The sequence below is a fragment of the Phoxinus phoxinus genome, assembly GCF_949152265.1.
Source record: "Phoxinus phoxinus genome assembly, chromosome: 24".
Lineage (NCBI taxonomy): Eukaryota > Metazoa > Chordata > Actinopteri > Cypriniformes > Leuciscidae > Phoxinus > Phoxinus phoxinus.
Genome location: NC_136899.1, coordinates 7,756,127 through 7,774,158, shown reverse-complemented (window position 1 = coordinate 7,774,158; position 18,032 = coordinate 7,756,127). Strand labels below are relative to the sequence as shown.

Here is an 18,032-nt window from a genome sequence, read left to right as displayed (position 1 = left end):
AGAAATGTTTAAATTCACAATATATAGCTTCTGTTCTATTATATGAAACATATAATTTAAAGGACATTAATGACTCGTTATAACGTATGTCAAACGACTTCTTTAATTATGTTAATATTATATATTAATATTATAGTATAGTTCATTTAAATGTTTTGAAAGGGAAATATATTAAAAGATGAATGTTACATGTATGTTTAAAAGAGAAATATATTACAATTAAAAAATGGTGCTAAAAAGATAAATAGTGATTGGAAAGCTGTTTAAAAATATACATAATTCCTTATAAAAGTCAGTCATTTAATTTGTGTTATTTAAAATTTGGGCTGCTCCGAATACCATTTTTGAGCTTCGAAGCTTCGGTAGGAAAAAACTTCTTCACCTAACTTAAAACATTATGTTGGATCAACTTAATTACTTGCATTCATGTTGAAAATTATTAAGTTCATGTTACTTAGAAATGCGTTTTATTGTGGACTAAAAGGTAATTCACCATACTCAAAACATCGCTTTGAATTAATGTAATTATGCCAGCAGTCTTAACTTAAAAATTCTAGTGGAAAACGTTAACATATTTTTTTTTGTTGACCCAATGTTTTATTTTTTAGAGTGCAGCACTTTTTATTCTTGCTGAGATGCATCATCAATTATAATTCTTTGGAAAAACCCGAACACTCAATGACAAAAAAATCCCCTGGTCACAGTCCCAGTGGCTTCAACAGGGCTGCCAGAGTCCAATTCAACACTGGCGGACAAAAAAAATGATGATGGAGCAGAGTTCCTTCGAAATGACGTAAGACGCAGCAAAGTAAATCAAGTGGTTTCACTCACAACCTATAAATCACATCCAGTTTCCTCCACCAGTGGCCATTAAAACAGTCTGAAATAGTGTGTGAGATGTCTTTGAAGTGTAAGGCCTGCAAGCAACGTGTACTGCACCTACTAACATATTCAAACCCCTGCACATCAGCGCTAGTCCAAGAAAAACATTGTGCACTGGAGGAATAAGCAACTCGTATCATTTGATCTTCTAGAAAGCCTGCATGTTTAGCTTTCAATCACGTCATCGCAGCAAAGGCCTGTACGTAGCCGTGGCCGCTGCGCTTCAGAAGGAAATTCCCCTTCAGCACTTTTTTTTTTTTCAATGAACAAACTTTCCAAAGCACCTACTCAGGAGTTTAGGGGGAACGGGCGGCTTGCTGAGGTAAAGACATGCTCGGCTGATGAGAATGATGGATGGTTGGATTTACTTGACCCAACTAGAACCTCGCTCGAACAAATACAAACAAGTCTTATAAGTGAAACATACAAAAGCGCTAACTTAAAGGGATAGCGATAGATTTACCCACTTAAAGCTAATATTTAAAAACACTAATAACACTATTAAATGCAATCTTTTGCAAATCTCAAAATGAATGTCCATTTTTCATACTGTACATTATAATGTTGTGATGCCTAAATTCACTTGTAGCACTTAAAACAGTTTATTTGGGTTTTTAGTATTTTATTATTAATTTATATTATTAATTACAAAATTGCTTAGTGTTTTCATGTTATGACTGAGGAGTGAGAACCCTTAAATGGCCAGAATTAAAATTAAGTCGACTTTTCAATTTCAATATCAAAGTAGTCCTACTAAAAAAAACTTCTACACTGACTAAATCTATTGAAAATGAAAGCGTGAATGAGAGACTGAGAGAAAGGAGAGAAAAGATTGACAGACATGATAGGTCTTAACTTCTTTTAGTCCAGAGAGAAAAGACTGAAAAGCTTGCAGAGATTCAAAGGGTCTTTGTCTGCTTGCAAAGCAATGATTACCCACAATTCCCAGCACATACTCATAGCTTTCACAGGTGGGTCTTCTTTTTCTGCCAGTGGTCATTGTCTGCAGATGCCATTGAAATGGATTTGCATTTCCAACAATTCAATTATCATGCTCATCGAACAGACCAGCGTAGTTCACAATAGTACTGCAAGATTCCTGTACTGCCTTTAATATATTAGATCCCAAGTTTCCCCTTTTAAATGCATGATAGCAAAGCAGGACATCACCTCAGAACATTTAATAACAGAAGACTGGATGTTCTTGTATTAAGAAAGCCTGTTCCCTCGGTTTCTTTTCATTTCGTAGGAACAACTTCAATAGTGGTTTGATTGATCACGAAGAGAAATGCGTCCGTTTATTGGAACTCTCCTCCTATGAGGAACAGCTGTGAGGTGACGAATCTGTGACAGTTTTTTCTCAAGTGAAGCAGTACCGGGGCATGTGGGTGGGAGCCCATACCCATCTGCAGCACGACGGAAAAATGAATATTTCAATAGCATTTCATCATTCATTTGCACAAATTCAATCTACTTGTCAATTTAGGCTGTAGTTCACAAAAGCTCAAGCCTTTCCCAATGGCAATAAAAATCCAGACATATTAAAAACCCACACTCGGGGCCACACCAAGAAATTTTAACAAACACACACTACCAACAAACAACTCTGAGTGTATTCCTCAAGCTCCTTAAAGGGATAGTTCATCAAAAATGAACATTATGTCATCATGTATTGTATGACTTCCTTTTTATACAAAAATCCTGGCCACACTTGTCAAGGTATTGGGACTGATAAGCACTTCTTGAGATCCAGTCGCATAGCATTTCAGATATTAATATTAATATTGATATTAACACTTCACTGGAGGGGACGAATATAAGTCAATAACTTATATTTCAGTTTGTTTCTCACACAAAGCTATCTTGGAATATAGTGCATGAGATGTACTTCTCTAGTGCATTTTTGGTCATTTTGGAGCTTGACAGTCCATATTCATTTTTATTACAAAAAAGAAAGCCCAAAATATTCTCCAGAAAAACCTTTTGTGTTCTACAGACGAAAGTCAGTCATGCAGCTTTGAAATGACATGAGGACGAGTAAATAATGACAGATTTTTATTTCTTGGTCCCAATCCCGTTAACATCAGCATCCTAAGGTAAAACTCACTCATAATCTCCTCTATAGTCATTTGGAGAACAGATTATAAAGCAAAAACTGAATCCTTTAGCTGCTTTGGAGACCACTGGCCCTGTGCTATGTTTAGTTACATAAAAAACTTTGTTACCTAATTGAAAACGGCTGAATAATGCAAAACAGCAGAAGATGAAGTAGTAGACATGGTATTCCATCATTCCCCGGGTATGATGTACAGTGCGCAGTCTTGTAATTTACTGGCCTTTCAGATGTTTTTATTTATTTATTTATGTTTGTGACACTAGAGGCAAAACTCCATAGAATGACTTGATACTTTCAATCCCTGCCATATATATATATATATATACAGCCCAAGCTAGAAAATAAGAGCATATACAATTTCCTGTTGACATTTCTGCCATTGATAGACAGAGAGAGAGATATAAATATATAAATAGATGGTCTTGCACCCAATCCCTTTTTGTGATTTTGAAGGGAGGACACAGACCATTAATCTTTTTCCACAATTACTCTTCACAGACAGTTTTGGAGGTCAATGTAAATCTTTTCATCAATGTGGTTAGATTTATCTATTTATCACTCCTCTCGCTCTCTCCCGCTCTTCTTCTCCTTCAATTTTAACACCAAAAACAACCCATGGGCATGCTCTCACAGCTCAAACCACTGAAAGCCTGTACGGCCTGTTGCCTTTCTGATCCATGTCCAGGTAAGAGCATAAACCAAAACCCACCCACATCCCTCAGGCGATCCGGTGCTCTCACCGCCTCCAACAGCATGCTGGATATGTGCCGAAAAGCGCCTGTTACTGACCTCCATCATAGTATTAATAAATAAAACATGTGCAGGAGAATGTAAACCAGCCTCCAGCAATCTCAACATATATGACCTCACTTCCCCTCAGTGCTCTGCAGGCTCAGTGGAGGTATAAATAGTACCATAAATGGGTAATAATATCTCCAGTGATGTGTGCATTGGTTTTCCCTCCCTCCCAATCCCACTAGGTTTATGTTTCAAAATCAGGGAGGTGGGAAGCTTCAAAATATGAGTTTAAGCTTTTGTTTTCCAAGCATATGCTCCATCTCCATCAATCTCTCAGATGTTCCTTCTAGCGTTTAGATGTTTCTGCTTTTTCAACTGTGGGCGCAAGAGGCACAAAATCGAAAAAATTTGCTGGTTTAAAGCCCTCAACTGCTGCACAGCCAAATATCAGACAACAGCATCCAGATGTCTAATAACACAATGCCAGCCCAGATTTCACGGAATCCAATTCTCACTGGCTGAAGACATCTGCTCAGCAACAACAAGGGTAAACAAAAAAAAAACCAAACCCTTCATATTCAAGCCAAATTATCATTTTCCACATGCTCAGCCTTTCCTTTTCTTTATTTAACATCTTCTGGGATAACAGATGCGATTTGTGCTGAGAATCGTCTGTGTCACAGGTTGGTTCGGATGCCCCGCTGTTGGGGTAATGAAGAGGCATCTCTCCCAGCTCAGTTCTCAGGGCATTAGCAGGGGTGTGCGAAGATTTACGGCATGCAAAAGGAATCAATCTGGTGCAGTGTTGCAGGATCTGTGTCCAGGACTTACTGTAAAGCCAGAAAGCAGCCAGAGGGAGCCTGGAATTACTATACGCGTGTTGATGGGCTGAGCGTATTAGAGGAAGTGGGAGGTGAACGTCTGCAAAAGAGTGAATCCAATGAATCAGAACCAACCGTGTTGCTCTATAACAACTATACGGGAACTCTGCAACAACTTTGTTCTTCTCCACTATAGCACATTACCCATGCTGTTCCTCACTGCAGAGCTTGCAACTTAAACATATTCACTGGTAGGGCTGCACGATATTGGGAAAAAACAGACAGTGTTTTTCTATTATGTATATTAAGATATAAAAACAATTTATAAAAACAAACACCAGATGACTTGAATAGCTCTATTCGGAAAAAAATAATAATTTTAGAATGATTGCTGTGATTTTGTAAATAATAAACAAATTACAACATTGATAAATACTACAAATTAAATAAACAGTGCTTTGTTTCAGCATTCAGGTACAGAAATTGAATAATCAAATGTAAAACAACAAGGCATAGTCTCCACTGTATAAATGAACTGTAATTAACCTTTGTTAAAGCTGCAGAAGTGATATTCTCTTTGTATTTTATTGTTTGATTAACATTAATGACTAGGGTTGGGAATCGTAAGAAATTTTCCGGTTCCGCCAATTGATTCGGTTACCATTAAATAAAAATGATTAAAACAACTAATAAAAAAATAGTAAGGGACAAATTGCACAATCCCTTTTGTGTTTATTTCTTATACTTGTCAAATGAGTTTAACAGACTGGTAATGTCAACAAATTCAACATTATATTCAGCAATTTTTGCAAAAATAATATTTTTTTCTGAAGGAAAATAAACATTTCTGCATTCTCTAGGATAGTTTGGGACCTCTCCTAGCGTATTGTATCTCCAGCAGTGTAGAATACCCTCTCAGAAGAGGTAGAATATGCTTGAACATGTAAGATCCAGACAGGTGAAACAGAATATTTTTAAAATCGGTTTGAATGATTGATTTATAAAGATTGATTTATATTTAGTTTCATTACTGGATGAATCAGCGCTCTAGCGGTTAATAAACAGAACTGCATGCGTCTTGCGGAAGAACATTGTAGACTGACGAGTCACGCAGGAACTGAGCTACTCCGCAGCGGCTGCGATCCGCCGGCCAGTCTAAAGTAGTCCGAATATAAACGCTTATTACAGGCTTGCCGTAGTGATTCAGGATAAGACAAAAACACGGTTTGAAAAAAGGCATTCATGATGTACTCGCTCATTATATACATTTTGAAAATTCTGAACACAAAAAAGTTATGGACTTTAACAGTCGTCTTTATGATTGTTTTGAAGCATCAGATGTAATCGATAGACTCATTATTTGAAGGCAGCGACTTTCTTAGGAACTTAGCAATTACGCACGGTTCCTGTATTTTTCAAAAACACTAACGGTTCTGGATAAAATCCGGATAAAATTCTCGGTCCACAACCCTATTAATGACACAGACAACCGCAGGTTTATTAGGCTGCTGTCACTTTAAGACCGAATGCATGGATCCAATACTTGGACACATCTGTTTTAGTCGTTCACATTCACTTAAGCCATAAGCGACTGTTTACAAGGATATTCGCCGAGACTGGCATTTTGACATAATTTTACATACATGTTTGTTCAAGCACAAATAGACGTGAAAGAACGGAATTCGATGTTTGCATTGTTTGCACAGAAAACAGCACACGAGTTCCAAATTGAGTTTGTAATTAGCCCAATCTGCAAATTATGTGCGTTTCGAACTGTGGGGCCTGTTCTATATGAATCACGGATCAACTATGTTCCCTATACTTGAAATTATCGCGGATGCGCACATTGCAAAATCGATGCAAAATTCTCACTGAAGAAGCAAAAAGTCAAAAAATAAATCCAATAGTTATATTTACATAGTTTTTTTTAAATAAATACAGCTGATACAGCTCCACAACCAGTGAGGAAAATGTGGGAAAAATAATTCCGTGATTTTGTGCAGGCACTATTATGGTTAGCACAGCTTGGGTTGCACAATGTCACCAATGACGTCCAAATAGCCAAAAAAAAGCAAAGCAATAAAAAAGACTCCTACATGAACCACTAAGTGTGCATGTGCAAATATGTTGACATGTGCTTGTCAATTTGATAATGAAATCCCACTGGGAACCACCATTTGGTCACAGCTTTGATTCTGTCATCGTTCCCGCACAAACTGCTCTCCTTCATCACCCGTTTTCACATGTTTCATTAAGACCACTTTTAATGAGGGTGTCTCAGCTAGCACGAGCTGAATCTCTGCAGTCGGCTTGTGTCCTGCCGGCCGCTCAGTAGAAAGAGACAGATTGCACGTCATTGTCATAATAGGCCCCAGGGCTATTATTAGTCCGCCTTGAAATGGGCCGCCAGATTTGGAATCGACTAAAAATACAGGGGAAAGTGTGAGACTTTGACCAGTCGCTACTTGAAACAACCAGACACACACAAACAGGCACACAATAATCCATAGTTGTCCTTCAGACTCACTCGAGACCATCAGGCCATAATTAAAGAGAGTCTCCTGCTAACCACTCATTACCTTGTAATTTGGCCTTGTAGAGCATCAATCTAGTGCAAGACGGCAGGACGGCCCATTTCCTGAGCGCACCGGTATAGATCTGAAGATGTGCTAAGTGAGATGTCATTCAACTGAAGACATCTCCCACACCGAGACAAAGGAGGCCAAGTAAAGAATCAAAGTTCATGGCAAATTGTTTGGATTAAAAATGAAAAAGCACGACTGTCGTTATTGCCAACATAAATTCCTCATCCCCCTAATGTCCTTGATGCTAGATGAGAACGACAGAAACACAGATCATGAGGAACTCTTATTTGACAGATCGACCAGTTTTCGTGTACTTCCTGTGTGGTGAAGTCCGTATATGTTTGATTTGGTTGAAGCCTGCTTTTCCCGAAGGGAGTAACTGATAACATTTCTCTCCCTAGTAGAATACAATGATCAGCTACTAAATCCCCATCTTGCGGTCTTCGCTTTCACTGAATTCAATTTCATACAGCACTGAGTCCCGGCAAATGATGTGAACATCAGTCATCTAGTCACTGAGGCAGCGCAGGGCGTATTCGAGCAGGACTTTTTGCCATTAAAAGTGTGACGCATTTGTAAGCATCAATTTCAACTTTCATGCTGAATAAGACATTAAAGTGTTTCTCAGTTTGGTACAGACAAGAGTTTCATATTTAAGAAAAACCTTTCAAGTTTGTTAAAACCGAGGCCTGATTAAGCTTTTTCCGTAACACTGTAGGGATCAAAATTGTAAAGAATTTAACGGCTCTGGTTCCGATAACACTTCCAGTAACGATTCTTGAAATTCTTGGTTTCTTAGTGATTGTCGGAAATAAACATTGGGGGGAAAATGCAATTGCATTCCCAAATAATACGATAATTTGTTCACACTATAGTTTAGGGTCCAATTCTCACTAACTATTAACTACAACTTTTGCCTCAAACTCCCAATTACTACTTATTAATAGTTAGTAGGTAAATTTAGGTAATGGGTATGATTAAAGGATGTAGAATATGGTCATGCAGAATACGGCAAAATGTGCTTTACTGATAAACCAGTAATAGGCATGCTAATAAGCAAATAGTGAGAATTGGACCCTAAACTAAAGTGTTACCGATAACGATTTTCTGTTTTTGATTCACTAAAATGAGCCGACTCATAAGACTCATGCATTCAGGAAACTGGTTGCAGAGTATGTTTCTGATTCACTAAAAACAACTGACTCATATTAATTAATTTAGGAATCAAAATATACTGGCCGGCGGAGTTTCTTAAAAGCATCGTAAGCCTAAGTTAATCGTAGATCAATTACCACCAATGGTCTCTACGATCAACTTAGGCTTGCGATGCTTTTGGGAAATGCAGACATGGTTGTGCTGCATGTTTCTTATTCATTACAAATTGATATATATAAAGACATTCCATGACCCTAAAAAACAGATTCAACATGTTCAATTGGTGCAAACGAGCTCTGACCAATGACAACAGAAGCCGACAGGAGTAACACACTGATCCGACAAAACCCGACAAAGTGTCTGTCTGTTGCCGTTGGTCGCTGTCTGTCAGTTCAGTGTGAACACAACCCTTGTGGTCCAAAAAATGCAACATCATCGTGGATGTTCTTTTTTGTATGAAATTACCCCATGTCAACACAGGAACCAACTGTCTGTCTCCATCTCATGAGAGAGAGAGACGCAATGGCCCAGCACACATCGCTAAAGAGATTAGCATAACTCCATGGTTTTCTTCGGAGACAACGGCCTCTAATCCCTCGCTGATCTGATTGGATTAACACACTAAGGCTGTCCCAGCTCATAGGGACGTGGCTGTGCGCTATGCTATCATGCAATGAACAGTCACTGACACAGCTAACGTCCCAAAGTTCAGCTGTATCCTCTGACCAACTAACCTTAATACTGAGCTTTACCACAATCACCAAAGGCTTTGAACTTTGCAAACACCACATCCAATTCAATGTGCAATGGCCAAGAAATGTGCAATTAATGGACCGCCATTGATTATGTTTTTCATGAGGTCGGTTAACCAAATTCTAATGCATCGTAAAAACGACAAAGGTTGTTCAGACTAAGATGCATTGACAAAATCTATTTTGAATCTAATTTTAATATCTGTTCAGTGTTCAGACTACAAAAAAACTAAACGGATTGGAGTTTGAGAGAAGAAGAAAAACGATTATATTCCACATTACTCAAAGAATTATGTCCAATTTACCTCAAATGTCACGTAAAAATCAAACGGTTTGGTTGTTGGAATGAATAACCTCCAATGCGGACTTCAACATGAGACTGATAGACCATGAGGCCCAGAAAAGGGTCTGAATGAGTGATATCAGTGTACAATCAGAATAATATAAGCTCTACACTGGTATAGGTATCTCTTAAGATAAATCAACGTAAGAACGAGTGAGGTTGAACAGAAAAGTCCTCCAATTACCTCCAAAGTGTGTCTGAATGGCTCTCACTGAACCGTGAGCCATCACAGCCTGACAACATCTGATTCAATTTAGCGACGAACCTCCTGCTTCTCATCGCCGCTACAGACCACTGCTCACCCAGAGCTCATCTAGTTTCATGCCTGCTACAGGAAATCCATGCCCAGACTCCTGCAATAAACTCACATGCCAGGTAACCACAATTTATGTTCTTTTCCTTAGAGTGCCAGCATCATTTTACTACGCAAGCAACACAAAATAATATAATTGTGCAGCTTTACATTAAAGGAGACATTTCAGTCGTGCTCACAGAGAAGAACAGGGAGAGAAAAGCTATGAAGTGGCGAGAAAGAGGAGTAGATACAGCGAGGGAGGTAATGAGCACAACAAAAAAATAAGAGCAGGGGAAAGTCTGAGAGAATTTGGCCCTCATTTGTCTCGGCGGACAGGTAGTTAGTGGCTCACCGCTGGCCTGTTCCCTCACAGGCTGCTGTCCTGTCTCTCTGGCTCACAGTAAATCACATCCTGCAGCCAGCACCACTATTATTACCAGTCCATGCACCTTCTTCAAGATTACACCAGTGCGGCAAAGAGGATTCACCCAGTCAGTCTATTTATAACCTTTGTGACCCCCTCAGTCTCATTGATCATTTGTATAAATTTTTCAGCTGGTTATGTTTAGCCGTTAAGCCCTACCGGTAAATGCCAAAAACTACATCATTATACATTTTTTGTGAAAGAAACATATTAACTGCAATTTTTTGATGCAGATATCATTCTAAACACACACATGCTAGAACTACATAGAATGACAAATATGAACGTCAACAGACATTTCTATTGTATGTATTACAGTGTTACGTTATTACAGTCTCTTTTAGTTTTAATACACACCTTGCTTTATTCATACAGTAGGCTACATCTTCAAATGAAACCTATTAGTCAGTGAAAGTCTTCCAGAAATAGCCATTTGACTCTAGTGGGCTAAGTATTCATCACAAAACGTCACAAGCACCATGCATACTGCAAAGCAATTCATAATAAACCTGTGCTGCACATTAGTTTCATAATAGCTGTGGTGGAAAAAAAATCAGGCTGAAGATTTGCTGAACTGATTATTATCAGCATTTATGTCCAGAACAAATCCTCTTATAATCGTTCAAGCTACAAAGAGACCTTACCTAGACATAATATCCCTGAACAGTTCCCAGTGGAGCCCGAGACCCAAATTTAGCACAAAAGCAGCTCTGTCTAAATCTATGTCACCATCCCGCCTGATCCAGATCTATGACAGCCAGCGTTTCATCACATCTCCACTTTGAACTGCACATCACCAGCCCAGAAAGAAGAGAGGTGTGGTGCTACTTAAATTACATATAGATTAATAAATAACTTTACTGCAACATAATCGAATTATCTGATAACGGCAAGGTTTATGGACGCCGGCCCTGCATTTTAACTGCCGTTTCCTATATAACCGTTAAGATAAGCAACTCTCATGACATGCAGACGATGTAAACAGTCTGTTGCCAAGGGCTACAGACAGATTGGACTTAAAGCTGTCAATAGCTGCATGCTTAGGTGAAAACTAACATGGTGTGTGTGGGTGATGGATTAAGCACAAGGCAGAATGCAGAGTGTTCTTCAAAACGCTAGGCTAAGTATTAGCCTAAACTTTAGCAATATCCACACAGTTTGTGCTATTGACACGATTAATACCCCAATAATTTGACTTGTTGATAAATTTTTTTTATCAGACTTACAAATCCCCTCAAACCAATAATAAAATGAGCGAAGAGGGGGAAAATAACATATAGACTTAAATCGAAGCACAAACCAGCAGATGGACTGTTTTTTGACCTGGACTATAAGAATCCACCATCCAAAACACCTTAGCAGCCACCCTGTCATCAACCTTGCATTGTGGCACAGGTTTTGGCCAGTCATCCTACTTACATTTTCATCAGAAAGTGAAAAATCTTGTTCTTTACAGACACTGTGAAATCAGCTGAGTTTGCTTAAATATTTTAAAGGTTGTTTGAAGCTGTTCTGCTTATACTAACTTGTACTTGCATTTCCTGTATAGGCTAGCCTGGTTGACACCAGAGACCCTTCTCAGTTGTAAGTGAGAGTGGGTCTGGGGAAGGTTAATTCACAGCCCATTTCCAAAGGGAAATGGGCTGTTGATTTCACCAACAGACGTCGCTCAAATGCCTCTGGGTGCAATTGGATAGACCTAAAACCAATCAGAGCGATCGTCATCGTGTAAAGCCCGCCTCGTAAAGTTTGTGATTGGTGCCTCGATCTGGAAAGATTGGAAATGGGATTGAATGGGCTCTTGGCCAGACGGACTTGCAAAGCAAATCTCAAATTTGCCGGAAGTTTTTCACGCCTGCATTATTGTATGGCCGAACGCCAGTTTTGAGAAGAAAATTAAAATAAACTAATTTAGTCACACTTAGCAATAAACGTCAATATTTAAAACTGTTTATATAGACCCTATGTATGTCATCTTTTATTTTATTGTGTCACATTATCGGTCAATGCTACCGGTGTTGCTAGTCATGAGATTAACGGGCAGCACACAGCTCAAGTTACTGCCAGAGGAATTATCTGACTGATTTAATTTTGCATTATATTATCACCATTTTTTGTCTACACTACAGTACAATGCTATCAAATCATTACACTCAAACGCAGAGGATATATCTCAAACCAAACCAGTTAATTTTGTGAATTGTGCATGGGCTGGAAATACCCCTTTATTTAAGCAACTTCAATTTGATCTAATTATTGATGATTGCACTGTGAAGTAAGTGCATGCATTTTTTTTTACATAATAAGTTTCCCCTAAAGCTTTAATTTAATCCCCCCAATATAGACTTTAGTCGTAATTAATATTTTAAGCTTTGTCTAATTCGAATGCTCTTTATTGTGATATGTTGTTTGTATTGTAATCTTGCAGTTCTCTAATAAAATAAGGTGGTCAGACTCTGAAGTATTGCGCATACACATACAGTATGGCTTGCACGCTCCCCTTTAAATAAAGTCTCACAAAATTCAGTGGGAAAAACTGAATATTATTCCTCTATGTTGTTATCATTATTAGGTAAAGGACTTAAAGTAATAAGCAGACGGTAGACCCCATCCAAACTATCAGTTACAACATTTTCCTCAAGTGCAACTAACCTTATTCTATTTCTGGTTGAGAGTCAAATTGCTCTCCTTCTCTCATCGGCGTGCACACACACAAATGTGTGTGTGGGTGTGTGTGTGTGTGTGTCATTAAGACGTTACCCAGGGGAAGGACAGATAATGAGCCTTTACTCTGAATTTTATGATAATCTTAAGAAGCAACTGCCCCCATGCACCATAAAACACATTAGAGGAGGTTCAACTAGTAGAATCAATAGTCAGCCAGTGACTAGAGCAGCAACTAGAGATTGATATTCAATGTGAGATTTTCGAAAGATTACATTTAGCCTAGTGTTTAACGTCAAGTGAGAATTAAATGGCAAATATAATCTAAATGAAAAAATAAAAACATATTTTCTGATAACTGATATAGTACTGATATATTGTGCATACCATTAATTTCATTAGCATGTGAACATACATTTCATAATATGCAATGCATTTACCTCTTTTAAAACTTTTCTAGAGATTTTAACTTAACCTTCCCACAGGGTCACATTATCTCGGTATTAAATTGAGAACACAGTGAATTGTGTTCTATAAAGCACTTTGTAGTCACTGAACACATGGCGATTCCATCTTGAAAACATGTCAACAGCAGGGGAGTGTGAACGGCGCTCTACTTGTTTAAGTGTAACTGTGGCTGATGGTGTGGGGCCGTTGAGATCAGCCAGTAACAACTGATGGCTCTCTTGGTAGTGCGAGTCACTTAGGCCTGTGCATCAAGGCATGTGTGATGCACTCAGCCAGCGGGATACCTATTAGGCTAGTTGGGCCAGCTTTTAAACCCTCTCTTTCAGTTATTGGACATAACCATCCATGAAATTTCCAATTTTCATCAGCCTAGCCTACAGCTGACAGAATGTGGCCATTCAATGGTTGAGAAACCTGTGGATCTAGAAGGTCTTGACTGAAAAGTGCAGGTTTTTCTAAACATCATGTCAATTAGAGGTTTAAGAGGTTAACTGGCCATTTGCTAAAAGTACACTGGAATGCTCAGTCATTCAACAAAGTTCCCCGGCAGAGTAAAAAAAAAAATCCTTTAGAAAACCACCTGGGAAAGTGAAAGGCAAGGCAAGTTCTAGGATGACTTTTCCTTCCACTAAGTTACTCTGGAACATGAGTCACATGTATCCATTATCACATTTAGCGCCAGTGATTTTTAAACGCACAGAGAAGTCATGAAAGACGTCTTTTTAAGCTGTCCAGAATAGCAAGATATCAGCATGTTATTTCAGCTCTCCCTGAAGGCCTGCTAAAACACACCCCATTGTGCGTCTGAGTTAACTGGTTACACAGCTGGAGAGCTTCCTTGTGTATAAACTGAAACTGCTTTGGTGTTTTCTAGTCATTGTGACAATAAACACAACTGAGCCACTTTATTTTGTGGTCAGCTTAAAAAAAAATTTGACATGCAGGACAGAAATAGGGTGATATAGCTTACTGGTTAAAACTATAAACTGAAACCCTGTATAAGTTCAAGCCCTGCATGGGGTGGAACCACAGTTTTCACCAAAATACCATATACTACAGTCAATTGTGTTGACTTGTGATACCACTTTCATCAAAAATATAAACTAAATAAGAACAAGTTCTGATTTTGAAGAAATGATGGGACATTTTCATAGAAATTAAGGACAAGTTTAAACTCAAAGGGATGGAGCATTAAACTATTACTACTGTGCCACAGAGTAATAGCCTACTCAATTTTTCTTTAGGTCAAGTTCAAGTGACCTAAATAAAAGTTTCAACTTAATGATGTAATATTATTCCATAATTTTTTTAAATTATTTTTTAAATGTCATAATGACATCCTTCCTCATCATCTCTTCAGGATGTACATGCTTTAAGGACAAGTGTCAAATGAGACTAAGGTCTTAAATAGTCAGTCCTGTAACCATGATACATAGAGAAAACAACTGATTATTAAAAACATAGACATGTCAAACGTGAGCATTAAATATTTCTAACAAACGACTTGCAGTGCCACTACCTTGGCTTGAACACACATGACTAATGGCTAAATTAACTAAGCTGTTAACTATTTCCCATCAGCCTTTTAAAGACACAGCGATACTACTTCTCAATATGGTAATAGGCTTGCTAGGTCCCTACAGATGGAAATTACCTATCTAACTCATATTTTTTGACTGATTAAAAGTTTTTTGAAATACAAAATACGACAAAATCACTTTTTTTCAAAATGGAAAAGCCGTGGAATGTCCCTTTCAAATCTTATAGAATAACTTCGGTAAAAACAAATGAGGAAACACCCGCACCGAAGCAGTAAATGTAACAAAAAAAATGAAGCGATATTGCCCAAACAAAAGTCCCATTCGGTAACAAATGTAACGGATTCCAGTAAGTTTTTCCTTCGTGACACTGATACTGTAAGCTTGACTGGGTAAACGGAGACTTGAACGTTTTCTAAGCGAGAAAAGGCTACAGCAATTCTGTTGTTTACGAACAACTGGAGATTTACTGAGGCGATTTTACACAGAAAGTCAGTTTAAAATCTTATTGTTATCTATACAGGAAACCCAAAATTTTACTTACGCTCTGAGTAACTTAGGCTAACTCTTCGCGACACTGAATGTTTTGAAAACCTTGCGATTTTCAGCACTTGCAGGGTCAAACAAACTCACCTCATTTTTTTCGACTTGCTCTCTTTTTTGTTGAGAACTCCTGGGACGCAGTTGGTGAGCTCGGTCCAGTCCGCGTGTAAACCGCAACTCCAGCCGGTGGAGAACCGAGAAAACAGCCAGGTCTCCTTTCGGTTCGGACGGTAGCAAGTACACTTCTTCTGGCCCGGTCTACAATCACACGGAAGCTCCAGTCGAACATTTTGGACCAGGTGTCTCCCGAAGGTGGTCCCGCCGGTCTTTTGGATGTGGAGAAACACAATCACGTCTTCTCCCTTGATTTCGAAATCGATATTGCGCTCTAGATCTTTAATAGGGAAGTAGTACTTTTTCACATAGTGCGGATCCGGAGTGGGGAAAATGGTCATGTCCTCTTCGCCGAGAAGGTACCCGTGCGGGGAGCCGAAGTTTATCACCCCGGGCGCCACGTACTGGTACAAAATCAGCATGAAGAAGACCGATCCGACGACGATCAACAGAAATTTACTGGTCCTTTCAACCATGTTCCTTTCCGTGTCGTTCATTTGTTATCATTTCTCAGACAACAACAGTCCGCTGGGCTTCTGTGGTGGCTTGCACCCTTCGCGTCTCTTCGTAGACAGATCATCATAGGTCCACTTAAGAGTTCGGGATCTCGAGACAATGTGTGCTTGTATACATTATATCCACATTTCGACCGGTCCAATACCTGTCGAAAATCCAGATCAAATCCGTTCACGGGACCCGTAGCCTACTGCAGATGAAGGCACAGCACAGCAGTCCTCAGACCTCGAGTTGTTGAGTCCTCTGTGAAGCGACTAGTAAGAAAATACCTCCCTTGTCTCGTATAATTATTCCACACAGCGACACCCACTTTCCCCCCCACGCACACACATCAAGCTCTCACTAGTAACTATGAGGAAAGGGGCTTTAATGCTTCGTTTGGAGTTCCCGTTTGCATCTTTTTTTATTATTTTTTTAAGCAAAACAAATTGAACAAAAATAATGTGGACTGTTATGCTCTCTTACATTTTTGATGCCAAGCATCGCAAAATATAATGATACATTTTAAAACTTTTTCTTTGGAAAATTCCACAGACCTCCTTAGCAGCCTCTTGGATAAAAAAAGAAGTTAAAAAACAAATAAATAAGCTTATTTCCCATTAATAAGTCGACTCTAATAATAAACAATTAAATGTTTTATGGTGCACACAAAGTTACCTGAAAATAAGCAATTCACTTCATGCCAGTGCATTGAAGCACAAATACATTTCGTACGAGAACCAAAACATCAATCCTTCCTGTAGTAGCCTAATTGGGGAGATTTCTTTAGCGCCGCTGATCCACACAGAACTGATAGAGGGCGACACAGAGGAGTACGACAGCTGACAATGGAATATTGTGAAATACCTCCATGCATATGAACACTAGGGTAGGTTGGGGTAAGATGAACTCAACCCCCCACCCCGCCTTATTTTTTTTATCCTGACCATAGATGGCACAAATTTCCATCGCAGCACTTTTAATGAATGGCGTTACTATTTTTTATTTAGTAATTTTATCAGAATATCAACATTTGTGCGATTTAAGTCAGTCGAAAGAGTTTTGAAGTTAATTAATCTAATTTTGTCTCTCTGGAAAATAGTGATCTATGACAGTGTATCATGTTGAATATCAAAAAATGTTTTGGTCTATTGTTAATGAGGGATTTGTGGACACATTCATGTTTTTAGAATTGTGGAGTAAAAGTTATAGTTGTTATTTTGAAGTAAAAAGATAAAATTAGACCCTTGGGGTAAGAAGCCAGAATTAGCACAGAAGGGTCCACGTGGCATGTTGTTACTAGTGTTATTATTTTTAAATTGAATAATTATTGTAATTTACTGGGTTTTTATACAGTATTTCCATGAATTAGGCTAAATTTAATTTTCAAAGAAACATATCTTGAAAATCACCTTTCGTGTAACATAGCTGTAAGTGAATGAAAACACCCTGCAAAGTTTTAAATCTGAAAGTGCACCGTATATAAAGTTAATGTCTTTCAAAAGTAAGAGTCGACTCTGAGTCAATGAAATGAATCGTTTTTCAAACGAGTCATAAGCCATTTCGTTGTGACGTCAAGACGAAACATTAGCATATTGCCCGCCCACTTATTGCACGCAGACACCAGGGAAAACTTGAAAATACTTCAAAATACTTAGTTTTGAGTTTTATATTGTGTGGGTCTCCTGCTAACTGGCTAGCTCACGTCATCACTGTCTAACTGAAATACTTCTGCTAACAGTTGCAACATCTCATAATGTACCTCAAACTAGTGTATCACTGAAAAACGTCCTACTCAAGTTGTCCTTACGATGGAGGTTCGGGTTGAATAACTAGTTCTTCCAATGTTTCATCATCGAACTTGCGCTCGCATTGATATGCTAAATTCGACTTCATTGTTCGTTACTGTTTGTACATTGTACACGCAGAGCTGATGTTGTTATGGCAATGTGCGTTTTTGCTTTCGACACGCGCCTTGTACGCGGTAAACCAATCACAACAGACTGAGCTGTTTGGCCAATCAGAGCAGAGTAGCTCGCGGAAAGGATGGATTTAGAGAGATTGATTCATCTGACAAGTCGTTTGAGAATCATTGAAAA

The 18,032-nt window shown here is 38.6% G+C and overlaps 1 protein-coding gene across 1 annotated transcript in view; it reads right to left on the bottom strand.

Moving 5' to 3' along the window:
* The window catches only part of hs6st1b (heparan sulfate 6-O-sulfotransferase 1b), a 46,641-nt gene extending 30,361 nt beyond the window's left edge, over positions 1-16,280 (bottom strand). Inside the window, exon 1 of the mRNA XM_079602391.1 lies at positions 15,415-16,280. Within this exon, the coding sequence (XP_079458517.1) occupies positions 15,415-15,935 (521 nt within the window). The 5' untranslated portion in view covers positions 15,936-16,280. The remainder of the gene's footprint in view (positions 1-15,414) is intronic.
* Between the last annotated feature and the right edge of the window lie 1,752 nt (positions 16,281-18,032).